General features: G+C 41.6%; 2 protein-coding genes and 1 long non-coding RNA gene across 3 annotated transcripts in view; 2 read left to right on the forward strand and 1 right to left on the reverse strand.

The window, feature by feature from the left end:
* The first annotated feature begins 1,031 nt into the window (after positions 1-1,031).
* Positions 1,032-19,279, forward strand: part of LOC307158294 (uncharacterized protein) — a 30,264-nt gene continuing 12,016 nt past the window's right edge. The window contains exons 1-3 of the mRNA XM_079870728.1: positions 1,032-1,818; positions 16,049-16,197; positions 16,803-16,934. Of these exons, the coding sequence (XP_079726854.1) occupies positions 1,089-1,818; positions 16,049-16,197; positions 16,803-16,934 (1,011 nt within the window). The 5' untranslated portion in view covers positions 1,032-1,088. The remainder of the gene's footprint in view (positions 1,819-16,048; positions 16,198-16,802; positions 16,935-19,279) is intronic.
* Positions 4,945-6,506, reverse strand: LOC307159036. The gene is made up of 3 exons (XR_013821331.1): positions 6,444-6,506; positions 5,820-5,929; positions 4,945-5,045 (listed from the first exon to the last, which is right to left on the reverse strand). It is a non-coding gene; the product is annotated as an uncharacterized lncRNA (long non-coding RNA).
* On the forward strand, positions 10,352-11,292 carry ugt2a2 (UDP glucuronosyltransferase 2 family, polypeptide A2; the record flags this gene model as incomplete). Its single annotated transcript, XM_079872639.1, has 1 exon — positions 10,352-11,292. The coding sequence occupies exon 1, from the start codon at positions 10,498-10,500 to the stop codon at positions 11,290-11,292; it is 795 nt and encodes a 264-aa protein (XP_079728765.1). The 5' UTR covers positions 10,352-10,497.

Here is a 19,279-nt window from a genome sequence, read left to right on the forward strand (position 1 = left end):
TCATGATCTACCGAACGACAACTTCATCAAGGCTTCACTGAAGATCAAGGAGATGATTGACGTTGGATCAGATCAGAATCGGGCCGTGTGCACTCAAGTCTTCGCCAGAGAAGACCTCCTCGAGAAGTGGAGAGAAGAGAAGTTTGACGCGTTGCTGGCCGACCCTCTCTTCATGTGTGGAGAGCTGCTGGCCCAGAAGTTGAACTTACCTTTAGTTCTCAGTCTCAGGTTTTCCTTTGGTAACACGTTTGAGAGACTCTGCGCACAACTGCCGGCTCCGCCATCCTACGTCCCTGGCATCGGCTCTGAGTACACAGATGAAATGAGTTTCATGCAGAGACTGAAAAATGTGCTGTTCTATGGCGGACAGGATTTGTTGTTTTATCTAGTCACTAAATCAAAGTGGGATCACTTATATACAGACATCCTGGGTAAGTACGCGTGCATTTCATTTCTGTGGCAGGACTGCATTGCTTTATTTTTCTAGATACAATAAGTTGCCTCTTCATAAATGTTTGATGTACATCAGATAATAGGCCTCAGTGTGAGATTCATGTATTTGAATTGCATGTAAAATTTCCATCCATTTGGATTACAGTTTTTACATATAACTGAATCTGATGAATAATTGAGAATATTCACAAAAGCAAATTTAGGAACTAAATACCTTTATGTATTGCTTTTAAAACTGAAACCTAATCAGATACCAAAACAATTCTTATAGCTAAACAACGTAAGTCTGTGCTTCCTTTTTAATGCTCTGTAAGTGATTCCTCTTTTCTTATATAATTGTGAAAGTGGTGTTTTTCAATGAGCATTACTTAATATTTGCTAGATTTCCCTGCCAGTAAAATAAAAAAATATAAAAAGTGAAAGAAAAATGAACTTATAAGCAGATATACAAGCAAGCTGATGTTATGAAGGCATTGAGAATATAGATGCTAACAGAGGGACATAATCTATCAGTCTAGCAATACTTAGGCTACTATTTCTTTAAAACTAACGTCTCCATGCTGCCAGTCAGTAGCTCCTCCTCCTCCACATGCCTGTTCCTGCTCACTGTGCGCAGGAGTTTGTTCACCGCTGTCATGAGTCCCAGAAGGAGCACCGGTCTTTTCCTTTTGCTTGTTCTTCTGAACCTGAACCTGCTGAGTGTGTCAGGAGGGAAGATCCTCGTCTGGCCTGCCGAATTCAGCCACTGGCTCAATGTAAAAGTCATCATAGACGCATTGATCGAAAGAGGACACAATATCACAGTGGTCACTCACACGGCCACACCGTCTGTCAAAACCACTCCATCCGAGGGCTACAATGTGGAGATTATACAGGTTCCTCACACAAAGCAGGACATCCTGGAGAACATGGAAAGGATGCTGAAATACTGGACTCATGATCTACCGAACGACAACTTCATCAAGGCTTCACTGAAGATCAAGGAGATGATTGACGTTGGATCAGATCAGAATCGGGCCGTGTGCACTCAAGTCTTCGCCAGAGAAGACCTCCTCGAGAAGTGGAGAGAAGAGAAGTTTGACGCGTTGCTGGCCGACCCTCTCTTCGTGTGTGGAGAGCTGCTGGCCCAGAAGTTGAACTTACCTTTAGTTCTCAGTCTCAGGTTTTCCTTTGGTAACACGTTTGAGAGACTCTGCGCACAACTGCCGGCTCCGCCATCCTACGTCCCTGGCATCGGCTCTGAGTACACAGATGAAATGAGTTTCATGCAGAGACTGAAAAATGTGCTGTTCTATGGCGGACAAGATTTGTTGTTTTATCTAGTCACTAAATCAAAGTGGGAACACTTTTATACAGACATCCTGGGTAAGTACGCGTGCATTTCATTTCTGTGGCAGGACTGCATTGCTTTATTTTTCTAGATACAATAATTTGCCTCTTCATAAATGTTTGATGTACATCAGATAATAGGCCTCAGTGTGAGATTCATGTATTTGAATTGCATGTAAAATGTCCACCCATTTGGATTACAGTTTTTACATATAAGCGAATCTGATGAATAATTGAGAATATTCACAAAAGCAAATTTAGGAACCAAATACCTTTATGTATTGCTTTTAAAACTGAAACCTAATCAGATACCGAAACAAAACAACGTAATAAGTCTGTGCTTCCTTTTAATGCTCTGCGAGTGATTCCTCTTTTCTTATATTATTGTGTTAGTAAAGTGATGCTTTTTTTAATGAGCATTGTTTAATTTTTGTTAGATTTCAGTGCCAGTAAAATAAATAAATGAAACAAGAAACAGGTAAGATTTCTGTAATTGTAGTAATAAACAAAAGTGTTTTAAATCACCGGGTTTATATATTTATCAATACATTTAACTTGTTTCAATCTCATTCATTTTAACTGAATGTTGCTTGTTTCTCAGCTATACCCATATTTCACTCTTTTTTTAATGGGTAAATTTAATTGGTTTCACAATGCTGATTCTAAACAATTTGACAATTTGATTTTTTTAAATAAAATAAAATAGATGCAAATAGTTAGTAATAATCTGACAAACATGCGTCACATTAAGTTTAATTTACATTAAAAACATGTAATCCAAACGGGTGAAAGATGTAGATGCATTTACATAACTCTTACATTTGTGCCGCGATATTGTTTGGTGTAGGTTTAGTTTGAATTAGACACATAGACACACAAAAAGCCATTGAACATTTCCACCTCAATTGCCCAGGTAAAATTAATTTCATTGATAGACATGTTGATGGATTTTGTGAGCGCTTGCCCCTGTGGAGAGGCAGTGATATCATGAAGGAAAACACACTTGTGATCCTTGCACTTCACCGACATGCTAAATGATTGACAGACAGAGTATGTTCTCTGACTGGTTAAAGGGCACTCATTTTTTGCTGTTTACAGGCCCTACATCGGTTCAGTGTAGGTCGAGGGTAATATGGGGCAACTATATATTCCATGAAATGTCTACATTTCTTGTTATATACCAAGATATGTTAAAATCACCATGGGACAACCTCTGTCACAAACAAACAAATACGATCCAATCAATTCCCGGTAGACAAAATCAAGTCCCGCGTTACATGTCGTCTTGTTAAAAAAAAAAAAAGTTTCACTTTGACATAAGTCACAATATGGATGAAAGACTTCCCTTATTCTAGCTGAGGAAAAAGTCAGTGACAAGATTCATATTTACATAGTTATTAAGGATATAAAACCGGGATTAAACACAGGGAATTAGAAGGAGCTCAAAGAACTAAAACTACCCAGCCAACACACCCATGTGGGGCCCAAACGGGCTGCAAATGGGCTGATATCCGGGGCCCACCTGGGCTACCCAACTGGGAACCCAGCTAATTTTGGCCGCGGTTTCCGTGGTGGTCCCACATGTGTTAGCCCAGATAGGTTGATGATGGGCTCTTGATGGGCTCCATATCGGGCCCATATGGGTAACCTAGGTAGCACCCATTTAGGGCCTACAGGAGTCTGCACACATGGGTTGATGATGGGCTCTTGATGGGCTCCATATCGGGCCCATATGGGTAACCTAGGTAGCACCCATTTAGGGCCTACAGGAGTCTGCACACATGGGTTGATGATGGGCTCTTGATGGGCTCCATATCGGGCCCACATGGGTAACCTAGGTAGCACCCATTTAGGGCCTACAGGAGTCTGCACACATGGGTTGATGATGGGCTCTTGATGGGCTCCATATCGGGCCCATATGGGTAACCTAGGTAGCACCCATTTAGGGCCTACAGGAGTCTGCACACATGGGTTGATGATGGGCTCTTGATGGGCTCCATATCGGGCCCATGTGGGTAACCTAGGTAGCACCCATTTAGGGCATACAGGAGTCTGCCCAGATGGGTTGATGATGGGCTCTTGATGGGCTCCATATCTGGCCCATATGGGTAACCTAGGTAGCACCCATTTAGGGCCTACAGGAGTCTGCACACATGGGTTGATGATGGGCTCTTGATGGGCTCCATATCTGGCCCATATGGGTAACCTAGGTAGCACCCATTTAGGGCCTACAGGAGTCTGCACACATGGGTTGATGATGGGCTCTTGATGGGCTCCATATCGGGCCCACATGGGTAACCTAGGTAGCACCCATTTAGGGCCTACAGGAGTCTGCACACATGGGTTGATGATGGGCTCTTGATGGGCTCCATATCGGGCCCATATGGGTAACCTAGGTAGCACCCATTTAGGGCCTACAGGAGTCTGCACACATGGGTTGATGATGGGCTCTTGATGGGCTCCATATCGGGCCCATGTGGGTAACCTAGGTAGCACCCATTTAGGGCATACAGGAGTCTGCCCAGATGGGTTGATGATGGGCTCTTGATGGGCTCCATATCTGGCCCATATGGGTAACCTAGGTAGCACCCATTTAGGGCCTACAGGAGTCTGCACACATGGGTTGATGATGGGCTCTTGATGGGCTCCATATCTGGCCCATATGGGTAACCTAGGTAGCACCCATTTAGGGCCTACAGGAGTCTGCACACATGGGTTGATGATGGGCTCCATATCGGGCCCATGTGGGTAACCTAGGTAGCACCCATTTAGGGCATACAGGAGTCTGCCCAGATGGGTTGATGATGGGCTCTTGATGGGCTCCATATATGGCCCATATGGGTAACCTAGGTAGCACCCATTTAGGGCCTACAGGAATCTGCCCAGATGGGTTGATGATGGGACCCAGATAGGTCTTATCTAGGGCTCTTATGGGCCACAACGGGTATATATATGGGCTACCATATTTGTCTGTTTGGGTTACCTTATTTTACAGTAAACCCCTAAATACAATCATTACATGTAATCCACTAAACTATACTAAAATGTTAAAGGTATTCAATGAACAGAAACCAGTAGTTCACTTTTAAAGTTACTTTATTAAGCAAGTACAAGTATCACAAAACAAGAAAAGAAAAAAGTAATATATATATATATATATATATGCACACGTTATATATGCATATCTGAAAAATTAACCATTTCACAAACAAAACAATAACCGTGCAGCTTCTCACTCCTCTGTTGTCGCTCTCCCAACGGCCCTTTGAAAAGAGAAAATAAATCAGTCAACCATTATGCCACTTTTTTAATTCCTTTTCACAGTTCAATCAGATGTGTCAGGTTAGCCTTTTGGTGCCCCACATCAAGTGTATCTAGATAAGGGGTTTGCAAACCTGTCCTGGAACACCCCCTGCACTGCACATATTGGAAGCACAAAATGTACATTTTGACCAACTTTTACCACTTTGAAGTAATTTCTAAAAAATAATTAGTGTTGAAGATCATTAAACCGTTATGCTGCCTCATAAGTCTGTCTGAAATCAGAATGGTTACTGCTCAAATAAATAAAAACTAAACTAAATCGGTTTTGTGAGGCACCTTAGTGTGTAAACGCTGCCTGCTAAGTCGTTGCCTGATAGGGCAGCGAGGCAATGAGTCAGCTGCCTAAGTTTTCAGATGCAGACTTTGTACGTTTCCCTCATCTAATATACCGGATTCATCACATTAGCTCATTTATAGAAACTGCAAGATCTGAAGTGGGTGTGCAGTACTGAGGGTTCCCAGGACAAGTTAGAAAACCAAATATTTGCCCATCATTCATCCAACTCAAATATTGCTTATCACTTGACATGTAAGTAGTAGCAACTTTACAAAGTCTACTCGCTCTAATGTTATGTTACAGAACATATTTCTCCTGTTTTACAACATTTGCACTGGCTCTTAGTTCAATTTTAAAAACTAAACAAGTTGGCTCCTTTATATCTTCTTCATATACACTTCCTCCACTACATCCTAAGATCGGCTTCTGCACTTACACTTGTTCTTCCACGCACTCGGACAACTTCCATGGGGTCACAAGCTTTTGGTTGTGCTGCTCCTGATGCCATCACTTCCTCTTCACTTCTTGCCTGCTGTCTGTACTATCCTGTATAAATAAAAGCAAGAAAAACTCAATACAAAATAAGTCATGTACAAGATTTTCACTTTACAGTTCAATTAGTCGGGTAGAAAACAAAGTATACAACACTATCCATTCTAAAACACATTTTATGTATTCACACAAGCAATTCTTCAGAGCCCCAACATGGAATTGTAAAAAAATTAATATTACTCCCATGTGTCAGTTACGATTACTATAATGATAAGGTCATGATTTCATCTTTAAAACAGATGAAGAAATCAACAAATTGTGGTGTTGAGCTGAGAGGGTTGTGGTCTGTTGCTCTTTGAATTAGGCCTATATCTTTCAATGCAGGTTTATATTGTTTCAACAATTTGCCTGACCCCTGGGGGCTCCGTATATTTCTGATAATATTTGTGGAGAAACATTACACTGTTTTAATTCAGAATCCTAACCATACATTGTAGGCTACTAATTAAAAGTAATTTATTAAATCAAGTAAAATAAAAAATAACACAAAAGGCCAATGAATCTGTACCAGAAGTGATAGTGCAATGTAGCAGCTAAAGAATAATCCTCCACCAAATTGCCAGTAATCAGCTGGTCCTTGGCGAATCTGAAGAGGGGGAAAGAAGAAATTATTCAATGAAAAGTCCTTAAAAAGCAGTATTTTCTTATATCATTCCTTCAAACAATCTTAAATTTAAAAAAAAAAAAACGTTTGCCATTATAACATTCACACTACATGAACTGAGTAATGTCAAGGGCTGGGTAAAAAATATTGATTTCTCGATTTTATTTGATTCTCATTTTTACGAAACAATATCAATTCTTAAATCCCAAGAATCGATTAGTCAACCTGTTTTCAGTTGATGAATGAATGGAACATTGTAGCGTGCATCCCATCCAATAAATCCAGCCCTAGTAATGTCATCTTTGAGACTGTTAGTTGTTACATGATGATTAAAAATGTAAACATAAACTTTAAGCATGGCAATCCCATCAGAAATGTGTATCATTGCAAGGGAAGCACACACACACAAAAAAAAAAAAAAAAAAAAAAAAAAAATGTAAACAAATATATTTGCAAGCTCTGTCCAGATTGTCCTCTGGTGTCTGCGGATGAATCCACGTTGAGCTGGGAAACGTGATGTAAATGTTTGCGCGTGAATCCGTGGCCAACAAAACCAAAATTAGCTGGGTTCCCAGTTGGGTAGCCCAGGTGAGCCCCGGATATCAGCCCATTTGCAGCCCGTTTGGGCCCCACATGTGTTGGCTGGGGATCTTGTAAAAATGTCAACGTTGATTTAGAATGGTTTTTGTTAATCTTTTTCAACAACAAACTGACATTATTTCAACCATATTTCAACGTTGAAGGTCGGTCATGTGCTGGCTGGGTATGTAGCCTACTCATTTCCCATTAGTGAACTGACTAGGTCTCACATAGGGAGCCCATCTGGGTTTGCCCATGTTGGACCTACTTAGTTGACCCAAGTGGGCCCCAGATAAGAAGCCCCTTTTGAGCCCATGTCCATCTGTACCCCTGTAGCCCATTTGTAACCCATATGGGCCCCAGATAAGAAGCCCATTTTGAGCCCATGTCCACTCTGTACCCCTGTAGCCCATTTGTAACCCATATGGGCCCCATATAAGAAGCCCCTTTTGAGCCCATGTCCATCTGTACCCCTGTAGCCCATTTGTAACCCATATGGGCCCCAGATAAGAAGCCCCTTTTGATCCCATGTCCATCTGTACCCCTGTAGCCCATTTGTAACCCATATGGGCCCCAGATAAGAAGCCCCTTTTGATCCCATGTCCATCTGTACCCCTGTAGCCCATTTGTAACCCATATGGGCCCCAGATAAGAAGCCCCTTTTGAGCCCATGTCCATCTGTACCCCTGTAGCCCATTTGTAACCCATATGGGCCCCAGATAAGAAGCCCATTTTGAGCCCATGTCCACTCTGTACCCCTGTAGCCCATTTGTAACCCATATGGGCCCCAGATAAGAAGCCCCTTTTGATCCCATGTCCATCTGTACCCCTGTAGCCCATTTGTAACCCATATGGGCCCCAGATAAGAAGCCCCTTTTGAGCCCATGTCCATCTGTACCCATGTAGCCCATTTGTAACCCATATGGGCCCCAGATAAGAAGCCCCTTTTGATCCCATGTCCATCTGTACCCCTGTAGCCCATTTGTAACCCATATGGGCCCCAGATAAGAAGCCCCTTTTGATCCCATGTCCATCTGTACCCCTGTAGCCCATTTGTAACCCATATGGGCCCCAGATAAGAAGCCCCTTTTGAGCCCATGTCCATCTGTACCCCTGTAGCCCATTTGTAACCCATATGGGCCCCAGATAAGAAGCCCCTTTTGAGCCCATGTCCACTCTGTACCCCTGTAGCCCATTTGTAACCCATATGGGCCCCAGATAAGAAGCCCATTTTGAGCCCATGCCCACTCTGTACCCCTGTCGCCCATTTGTAACCCATATGGGCCCCACATAAACGTGTTGGCTGGGTACACTATGTGTCACAATTCTTCATTTCAGTTCAAAACTTTAATCAACCAAGGTTATTTATAAAAAGAAGAAACATATCATCATTTGTAGTCGTTACGTAATCAGTTATTGTAAAACAATTTTCCATATAAAATGTTGTGAAACACAGGATTTTTCTTTTTTGAGCCACGCCTCTTAATTCCTGTGTTCTGAATCAGTGTCATGTGACACTTGCGCATATAACCGGATTATACAAAGTGTTTACAAATGGTCTTAAACATAAAAAAAAGACATGAACAATTCAACAAATTATGGATGACCAATTAAACTTGCATCTCTGGCAAGAACTTTCAACAGTATTTTATTCTACAGACTAGTCAAAGTCCTAATAAGCAACTGAACAACATGAGTTAGAAGGTTGTAGAGTCCCAACCCCCTTTGCATAGCTTCCCTTATTCTTTATAAAACTTCATTGTCATTCTGAATGGCCACAACCTTTACACACAATACAAGAAACATAAAACCACTGATAATGTGCACTTTGCCATGCTGTGATTTCAACCTCAAGTGCACTGGAGTAGAACATCCGGCAAACTACATTATCAGAGGATTATATGGGCCGTTCCCTCCATTTGTTGCCTTCTTTCTTTTTCAAAGTTGTCAAGAGCATTAATTTTCACCATGTGTCATCAAGATGCTGTCACGATTCACCTGCCACACTACAGTTCCCATCATCCTCTCTGACTCTCACCTGCACACACCCGCCAGTAATCACCCTCATCTGCTCCACACTACAAAAGCCTGCACCACACACACCTTCGTTGTCTGGTCTCGACTAGGACTTTCCCAAATAGGCAAAAAATAGCTCTTTTCTTTTTCTTTTTCATGGCCTGTAGGTGGCACTATCCTCAAACTGCTCAGATCTCTCCAGGTTATATCCTTATTATTTTCTTATTTATGGTTATTTTGTTTATTAATTTAATAATCTTTATGAAAAAGTACATGTTATCATACTTTAGTAATTTAGTAATTATAATGGAAATGTACTTAAAGTGCAAACTGACTGTAGTGATTTCTGAGAGTTCTGCATGTTACTTGCAATTAAATGTGAATGTATTACAGTGTAAAATTATATTAAATGCACTTAGCTGAACTTAAGAGTGCTTTTTAACAAACTTAGGACTTAAGTATATCATTACATATAATTTCATAGGCGAATTACTTCTATTGTCTTTGAAATATGGGTAAAGTGTACCAACAAGAATTTGTGGTAAACTGAAATCTACTTTAGTCATTTATTGAAACTTGTATGTCATATTCAAATTTATTTGTATTTACAAATTTATATTGTAATGATGAGTTGCAATTATACATTTAAAATATATTACCTTTAAATGTAATATTGAATAACACACTATACAGTTAAAATGTACTTTAAAGTAAAACTTTTTGACATTATTACAAAGTGCACTTTTTAAAAAAAGTAGTGAAAGTGTACATTCTCTCTTTATGTAGCCTACACTTAACCTTTTATTTTATTAATATTATATAGTCGGCAAGTACAGTTATTTAATAAATGCAGGCCTACAAGTTCACATTCAATACACTCTAAAAAATGATGGGTTGTTTTAACCCAATTTTGGGTCAAATAACCCAGCATAACTAACCCAACGTTGGGTTAAAAATGCAATTTAAAAAATGGACAAATTGCATTTTGAACAAAATCAAAAATGGACAAAAATGTAATTTAAAAATAGACAAATTGCATTGGTTACATTAAAAATGTAACCCAACGGCTGGGTTTGTCCATTTTTAAATTGCATTTTTAACCCAACGTTGGGTTAGTCCATATTTGACCCAAAATTGGGTTAAAACAACCCAGCATTTTTTAGAGTGTACAATTAAGCGCACTTCTTTTTCACAAGAGAATGTAGTGATGGTTTTCCTGACTAGTGACACCACTTTCCTCCAAAGTCCTGCTGTCCCGCCCTTTGCCCTAAAATTCTTTCCTGGATACGCCTACCTTCTCAGTCCAGATCGTCCAGATGCAAAGCGGAAACGGTGGTTCAGCGTCTTCACGAGTGTTTCTGCCATGCAGTGTTTGGGAAAGTCATGCATACTTTTCTTAATCTTCCTATTGACTGCCGTGAGCTTTACGCACGGTGGCAATGTGCTCGTGTTGCCGGGAGAATACAGCCACTGGCACAACATGCGCAACATTCTGGAAGAGCTTCTGAACCGCAATCACAGCGTGACAGTTCTGGTGAACTCCGCCTCGCCGACCGTGAACTTCACAGCGCAGGAGAGGTTTCCGTTCCTGGTGTTTGACGTGCCTCTGAAGGCGCACGAGGTGCACAGTGTGAGCGAACAGATGATCGACATCTGGATGCAGTACCCCACACCAAGCATGGTCACAATTGGTCTCCAGATCGTGGACCTGATGGGGAAAGTGAACGAATTTCAGCGCACCTTGTGCGACTCCATGCTGCGTAATGACGCGCTGATCGCGCGCTTGAGGGATTTAAAGTTTGATGTTCTCTTTTATGATCCCATGTTCTTATGCAGTGACTTGCTGGCAGAGATTCTGGATCTGCCACTCGTACTCTCTCTGCGGGTTTCACTCGGGTTTTCCATGGAGAGGATGTGTGGACAGATGCCCTCACCGCCCTCTTATGTACCGGTTCCTCCGTCGGTGATGACAGATCACATGTGCTTCATGGAAAGAGTGAAAAATATGATTAGTTATGTTTTTTATTCCGTCGGGTTTCGGATGGTCTTGATGAGTTTGGATAATTACTACAGTGAAATATTAGGTAAGGACTCACGCAAGCGTTCACGAATGTTTTTTTCTTCTCATGAACATCTTTATTGTGGAAAGTGTAGTTGAGCTAGAATAAGCTTAATATGGAAGCTTACAACACTGAAACAAATCTCACAATTCTGACTTTTTCTCGCACTTCGTAGTTTTAGTGAGATGGAAATTCGCAATTGTGAGGGAAAATCAAAAATATATAGGCTATATCAAAAATAATATGGAGCCTGCTGTCCGTGTATGGCAAGCGTTTTGACATTTATACATTCCCAGGGTATGAATTATTGATATCAAGAATTACATTTTCACTTTTTGAAATACTAATTCTTGATATCAGAAATTGGATTTTTTTTATATAATTGATTTCTTAGTTGAAACATATCAGCTATGCATTTCTTAGAAATATAATTTTCTAAGTAATTTTCTATCAATAATTACGTAATACGTGGTAGCAAACCATGTAATTATCAGAAATGATTGTATTTCTGATATGAGAATTTGGAATTTCAACTAAGAAATCAATTCTATATATCAGCAATTGAATTTGAATGGCAGCCTATGATAAATTACAGATATCAAGAATTGGTATTTCTGCGAGGGTTGCTGCCATTGTTGATATCAAGAATTAATATATATATATATATATATATATATATATAGTGGAAAATGAATTGTTTATATCAAGAGTTCATATAATTGATAAAAGTCTAAATGGCTTGCCACAGTCTGTGCAACCCGTCCCTCTGAAGGGAATTACTGATAGTGACATTCAGATTTTGTCCAAAACAATTCAGATGCCTGCCGAACTGATGCATGACATTCTCTCTTTAATGCGGCATATGCAGTTTTCACAGACTGTGAAACATGTTTTTATTAACATCGTACATATAGCAAAGTTATATTTTCATTGTTAAAAAAAATAATGTACATTTTTAACGCAGAGGTGCACATAACTTTTTTGGTCTGGTTCTCAAGGGAGCACCTATGCTGCTTGGGTACTCCACACTTATCCTACAAGCTGTCATCATCACTTTCCACCTGACTGCTCACTATCTTCATTTCTTTTGAACATGGTGGATGAGGATAATGATGTTTTTTTATTATTATTATTAACATTAATGACACAGACAACAGCAGGAATATTAGGCTGCTGTCACTTTAAGACAGAATGCACGAACCGAATATACTGACACACATCCGGTTCTTTCTCAACTGTTCACTAATCTAATGACATAATTGAGAGAATACTTGCCGAGACAGAGACAGAATTTTGACAGAATTTTGTGTGTATGTCTGTTCAAGTGCAAGTAAACGCGAAAGAGGATTCAATTTATTGTCTGAGCGATGTCTGAAACCATAAACAGTAAAAGAAATGGACACAGCGACCCCATAGATTTCAACGGAGAAAAGTGAAGTCAATTAGAAGCTCTCACTTCCTGATGGCTGAGCGTACTGCGCAGACTCAAACTGAGCTTGACGACGTAGATGTGACGTGAGCAACCTGTCTGACACTTGTAAGTCTTCTAGTAGCTGTGCCGAGAGAAATCTGAATCATTCCCTTCCGAATCTTGCCGAGACGGAGAGCGTGAGTAGGAGCTGTCCATGAGCTAGGAGCAGGGGCAACTTTATGACTCTCTATGGGCTTCTCCCTTGACTTTATCGGACTTTATGCCTCCACGTCCCCCTGATTGACTGCGAGCGTCTCTCCTCCTGTCCATACGTAATTTCCAGAGAGTCGTGTGGTTATGACGCAATCGTTAGCCTACTTTTACAAAAACTGCTTCTACAGGGCCATAACATAAGATACAAGGTAATGGAGCCTTTAATACATTGTCGTGTTTCTTTATAAATAAACAATGGTCAAATAGAGTCTTCAAACGCCTCAGATGTAAAGTTATTCGCTGTCAAAGTGACGCCAAAATGAATGGGAGTCAATAACAGCAGGGTGATGGCTTGTTAGCCAATGGCGGCCGGGGGGTGGTACGCTTTACCCCCCTGTTTATAAGTGAATATTTAATGACTACAATAATACTTTTCTCACTAGAAATGATATCATAAGTGGAAAACGCCATCTTTTTTTTTTTTTTTTTTTTTTTTTTTTACTTTCATGGTTATATTTAGCAGTTAACCCGCGAATCACATGCGTGCCGAACCGTGAGGACTGGGGCTTCATTTATAACCGTCATGCATACGCACAAAAGATGCCCTGAAAGAGGCATACGCCACTTCTGATGCATAAGTTGTGATTTATAAAAACAAACGTGACGGGAAAATTTGCGCAAATGCACGCAAACTCTGATCCATGCATATTGCGTACGAACATTTTGGAGACGGGAGCAGTTTGGCGACACCGATGGTGATCTGAGTGAGGGACTGACGGCAGATGAAGGAAAACCTTCATTATGAGTCCTAATCATAACCGTTTAAATAAATAAAAGAATGATTTAAACTATGTTTTACATCTGATGTACACATTTAGATTAAATATGCCGTTCTCATGAATGGAGTTAAGCACTTAAAATGCATGAAAACATTACAGAGAAGTTAGAACATTTTTTATATGATGCTGTTGAACACTTTTCCTGTGACATGCTGTGTTTTAATGTTTTAACTACAGCGAGGATTGCTTAGCGCATGATAATAGCAGAACTCATGGTCTGAGAAAATATTTTCATGCAAATAATGATCAATAATGCACAATAAGGCCTATCTGTTTCCATTAAAAATATAAAGCAATTAAAAATACTATTTGGCCAGTGTAAAAGATTGAGAAAAACCTTCTCTTAAATGTATTTTATACTATTTCATTTATTTATTATTCTATACTTTGTACAAAATACTATTGTATACTATAATGTATTTTGAAAGTATACTTCCAATGCATTGTTAAAATGGTCATTTCTAGCACACAGTTAAAGGAACTGTATGTAAGATTGTGGCCAAAACTGGTACTGCAATCACTTTCAAATTACTGTAGAGTGGTATATCCCCTCCCCCTCCCCCCTGACTCGAGGTTGCCAGATAGGCTGCAGGATCCAGCAGGAACGTTTGTAGCTGCAGCTGTGGTAACTAGAGCAGAGCTGGCAACCCGGTTGCAGAAACACTACTGACTTCGTGATTGGTAGATAGGTGGAGGGTGGGGCTTCAGGCCAAAACACAACATGACAACATCAACATCAGTTGAGGGCTGCAACTTCACTTTTAAATGACAATATCCTGGCCGTACTACTGTTGTCAGTGATATAAGTATTTGAAATGAACATGATTTCTTAATGTTTAGTGACATATCAGGGCCATTTTATGATTAATTGAAATACATTTCTTACATACAGCTCCTTTAAAATATACCTAAAATATATTTTTAATAAAGGGCAAATTAATACACTTTTAAAAAATAAACAGAATTTTAATTTCAAGTATATTTTTCTAATGTACAATTATTTTAAAGTGTGTTAAAAGTTGTTTTGTGAAAATAGGTAAAAGCATGATGCTATACATTATTTAATATATATAAAGATAGTAAAAAATGCGTTAGTATTTGCAATGTAGCCTACTATTGAAAAAGGAATATATTTCAAATACAATAAAGTACTTTTTTTACTAGGGGTTGTCATGATAGACATGAACTAGAACTAGACTATAATAAACCCGAGTCTATCAAGGTTGAAAACCCCTGCTATAAACTGACATCTGACTCAGAATTGCACTTACATATTGTAAAAACAAAATAAAGCTGTTATTACAACAGTGTTGTTCACAACATTTGCATATTCCTTGCAGTATTGCAAAATAAACCATTTAGAATGGGAATTGAGTGAAAGTGCAAGATATTATCTTTTGGCAAAATGACAAAGTGCACCTATACCCTCCATAATGCAACACGACCTTTGCCCAAATCCTGTTGTGCAAATCTTGCATTTGGGTCACTGTTCCATAAATTACACTGCACTTTTCCAAAGGCACAAACACTTCAGACATGGTCACACAGACCATGGTTTCTGGGACTTTGCTTGTGTTCGCACTGCTGTGTGGAGTAGAGGCTGGCAGGGTTTTGGTGTTGCCAGGCGAGTTCAGCCACTGGCACAACATGCGTTCAATCGTAGACGCGTTAGTTGATAAGAACCACAGCGTGACAGTTCTGGTCAGTTCTTCATCTCCTACTGTACAGTACACACGGAAGGAGCGGTTCAACTTCAATGTGTTTAAAGTCAACATGGTGAAAGAAGACGCCAATGCTGTGTGGATGGACTTTATTCATCTCTGGATGACCAACACAACCACCACATTCGAGAAACTCTCCATGATCAGACGAGTGATGTCCAACTTCATGGTGCTTGCTGCTGATACATGCAAGGGCATGTTCCACAATGAGGATCTTATGCACACGCTTCGGGAATCTCATTATGATGTGCTTTTATCTGATCCAATGATGTCATGCGCTGACTTGATGGCAGAGACGCTGAAAATCCCGCACGTCCTCTCACTACGCTCAACGTTCGCATATAATTTCGAGCATTTTTGCGGTCAGATCCCCACACCACCATCCTATGTTCCTGCAGTCGCTGTGCAGGGTCACCTCACTGACCATATGAGCTTCCCAGAGAGAGTGGAAAACATGCTCCTTTACATCATGTATACAACCATATTTGGATTGAACATGAGGTTTACTTTTGACCGGCTTTACACTGAAATAAGGGGTAACTATTGTTTGTTTGATCTGGGCTGACTTTTATGCTTTAATTGTGCAGTAAGCTAGTCTTCCGGATACTGTTTAAACTTGTGACTTGACCTACTGTACATCAACTGAGTAGAAATATTTCTTATGTCGCAGGCAAACCTACAACAATGTGTGAGACCATGGGGAAAGCTGACATCTGGTTGATTAGAACTTACTGGGATTTTGAGTATCCACGCCCACTCCTGCCTAATTTTAAATTTGTTGGAGGACTGCACTGCAAACCCGCCAAACCTCTGTCAAAGGTAATGACTTTGCTTTGCCATATATTATTTTGAAATATCTGCTCTTCTGAAATATTTTTGATGCCTTTACATTTTAATTTAATTTGTATTAAAACAAGCAGAATTTATAAATTAAGGAATCCTCACTTGAATAGATCAAGTAACATTGTAACTTTGGAGAGGGATTTGGCTCGGTTGACCTTAAAAGAAACTATGGATTTGCAATGTAATCCCATTTTGTAAACTGCATATGGAACACTTTGAGATGACATTTCTGATGGAAAATATCTTCCATTTAGGTCACTAATTAAAAGCTGGGTAAAAGGAGAGGGGGGGGGAGGGACAGTCAAGGGGATGCTTTTTGGACCCAGTTGGTGCAATTATGTCATCTACCATCAGGGACAAACTGGGTCATGCAAACCATCCGAACCTTGACCCTTGGTAGAAATATCAAGTTTTTAGAGTATGTTAGAGTGTATTATGTTTTTTGTGGGTTCTTTTCCCTGTGATTGCTATTTCCTATGTAAATATGTTTACTGTTAAGTAGTTTACATGGTGTATATGGTGGTTCAAGTCTTGTTTTCTGTTTTTGAGTTAAAGTATATGGTCATTTGTGTGTCTTTTAGGAACTGGAGAAGTTTGTTCAGACCTCAGGAGATCATGGCATTGTTGTTTTCTCATTGGGTTCCATGATCAACAACCTGACGATGGAAAGAGCAAACACTATTGCTTCTGCTCTTGGTCAGATCCCACAAAAGGTGTGTAACTTTTTTTGTCTCTTTATAGCAATAATAAAGTTAATCCCACGCAGAAGCCGTGCTCACTGAGATGAACTGCTCTCATTGAGCTACCCCTAGGTCCCCGGCCTAAGATAACGCTGGGTCCTGCACCTCAGAAGCCATCCTGATCCTTCAGGAAGGAAGAGGAGCAGGCTAAGTCTTGCTGCGGCCTGTCCCCCTTGCCACCCGGGCCGAGGCTTGGAAAGCCATCCCTGGAGTGTCAAGATAGGTATTGAACACGCTGCAATTTGCTTGCAGGCCTCTCCGCTTCAGGGGTGTCGTCACCACCTTGGTAGGGAGCAACGTGGCCCATGTCCTCCACACCGAAGTGATGAATTTGCTAACGGAAGGAGCTGTAGAAACAGTTCCTCCGACCTACAGCGGGTCAGGCTTTTACAGCCGCTCTTTCCTCGTTCCAAAGAAGGATGGCGGCCTCAGGCCCATCCTCGACCTCAGACATCTGAACTGCGCCCTTATGAAACGGCCATTCAATATGTTTGAAAACATTGAAACAAATCCTCTCGCAAGTGTGCTCAGGGGATTGGTTTTTCTCAGTGGATCTGAAAGACACATACTTTCATATCCAGATATCCCCCCATCACAGACCGTTCTTGAGAATCGCGTTCGAGGCGGTGGCTTATCAGTATGCAGTCCTTCCATTCGTACTGTCTCTTGCTCCACGCACTTTCACGAAGTGCAAGGTCCTCTCCCCTCTAAGACAGAAGGGAGTGCGCGACCTGAATTACCTTGACGACTAGCTCATTCTAGCCCAGATCTAGACACTCACAGATCTGTGCTCCTCGGCCATTTGGAAAGCCTGGGAATCAGGATCGGCTTGTGGCATCTTTCAGGTTGGGTTCTCACCTTGACACCCCCCCCCCCCCCCCCCCGCAGCAAGTTTCAGAGGATGCTGGGCCTCATTGCCTCCACGTCACCAGTACTTCTTCACATGCGACCCCAACAATACTGTCTGATACCCAGAGTTCCAGCCCATGCTTGTCTGCATCAGGGTGGATCATGGCTGCATCATGGCCCTGACCCTTTAGAAGGACCCTCGTTGGTTCCAATCAGGCATATATCTGGTAATGGTCTCCAGAAGGAAGGTAGTCTCAACAGACGCTTCCAACACGGGTTGGGGAGCTCTGTGTGAGGGCAGGCCGACTTCAGGCTACTGGTTGAGCGCAGAAAAAAGGCTTCATATCAGCTGCCTGGAAATGCTGGCAGTCTTTCTGGCCCTCAGAACCTTCCTGCCAGATCTGAAATGGCACAATGACAACATGGCAGTGGTGTCCTACATAAACTACCAAGGTAGACTCAGATCGAGACCTCTGTACAAACTGGTGAGACGCTTCCTCTTATGGGCACAACCCAACCTGCGCTTGCTGATAGCGTCTCACGTGCCAGATTGAACCAAGGGGCAGACATGCTGTCCCGCGGAAACGTGTCCTCGAAAGTGTGGATATTTCACCCCCCCAACGGTTCATATGATCTTGGGAGAATCTTCTGCCCAATATATTTCTCAAGGGACAGGGACCCACTGGCCTACAAATGGCCCAGCCTTCCCCTATATGTCTTCCCTTCAGTTATGCTGCTCCCTCAGGTCATCAGATGGATAAGGGAGGACAGACGCGCAGTCTTTCTGGTAGTTCCCTCTGGAGGAACCAACTGTAGTTCCCAGAGTAGACACAGCTGCTCTCAGCAGCCCCAATTCCACTGAGGAAGGACCTCCTTTCCCAAGTGAAAGGAACAATCTGGCACCCCCAACCACAGCTGTGGGCCCTTCTCCTTTGGCCCCTCGATGGGAGCCGATGGACCTCCCTGCGAGAGTCCTGAACAATATTTCTGAGGCTGGACCCTGTCCACAAGACACCTATATACCCTTAAATGGTCTGTCTTCTCCAGCTGGTGCGCAGTTAAGAGTGAAGACCGACAATCCTGTGACATTTCATCTGTACCGTCGTTCCTCCAGGAGCTGCTAGATAAGGGTCGCACCCCTTCCATGCTAAACCCATCCCGCCCCCTCATATTTCCTACATGGGACCTGTCTACGGTCCTCAGGGCCCTCAAAGGCCCTCCCTTCGAGTCACTCCAGCTGGCCGAATTACGGCCCCTTTCACTAAAGACCGCTCTCCTGCTAGCCTTAGCATCGGTCAAGCGAGTGGGTGACCTACAAGCACTCTCTGTGAGTGCTTCTTGCCTTGAGTTTGGGCCTAACAACCGTAAGGTCATCCTCAGACAAAGACACGGCTATGTGCTGAAGGTCCTCTCGACTCACAGGTTATCACTCTCTTTGCTTTTCCCCCATCTGAGAGTGAGCAGGAGTC

Source organism: Squalius cephalus, assembly GCF_949319135.1.
Source record: "Squalius cephalus genome assembly, chromosome: 5".
NCBI classification, from domain to species: Eukaryota; Metazoa; Chordata; class Actinopteri; order Cypriniformes; family Leuciscidae; genus Squalius; species Squalius cephalus.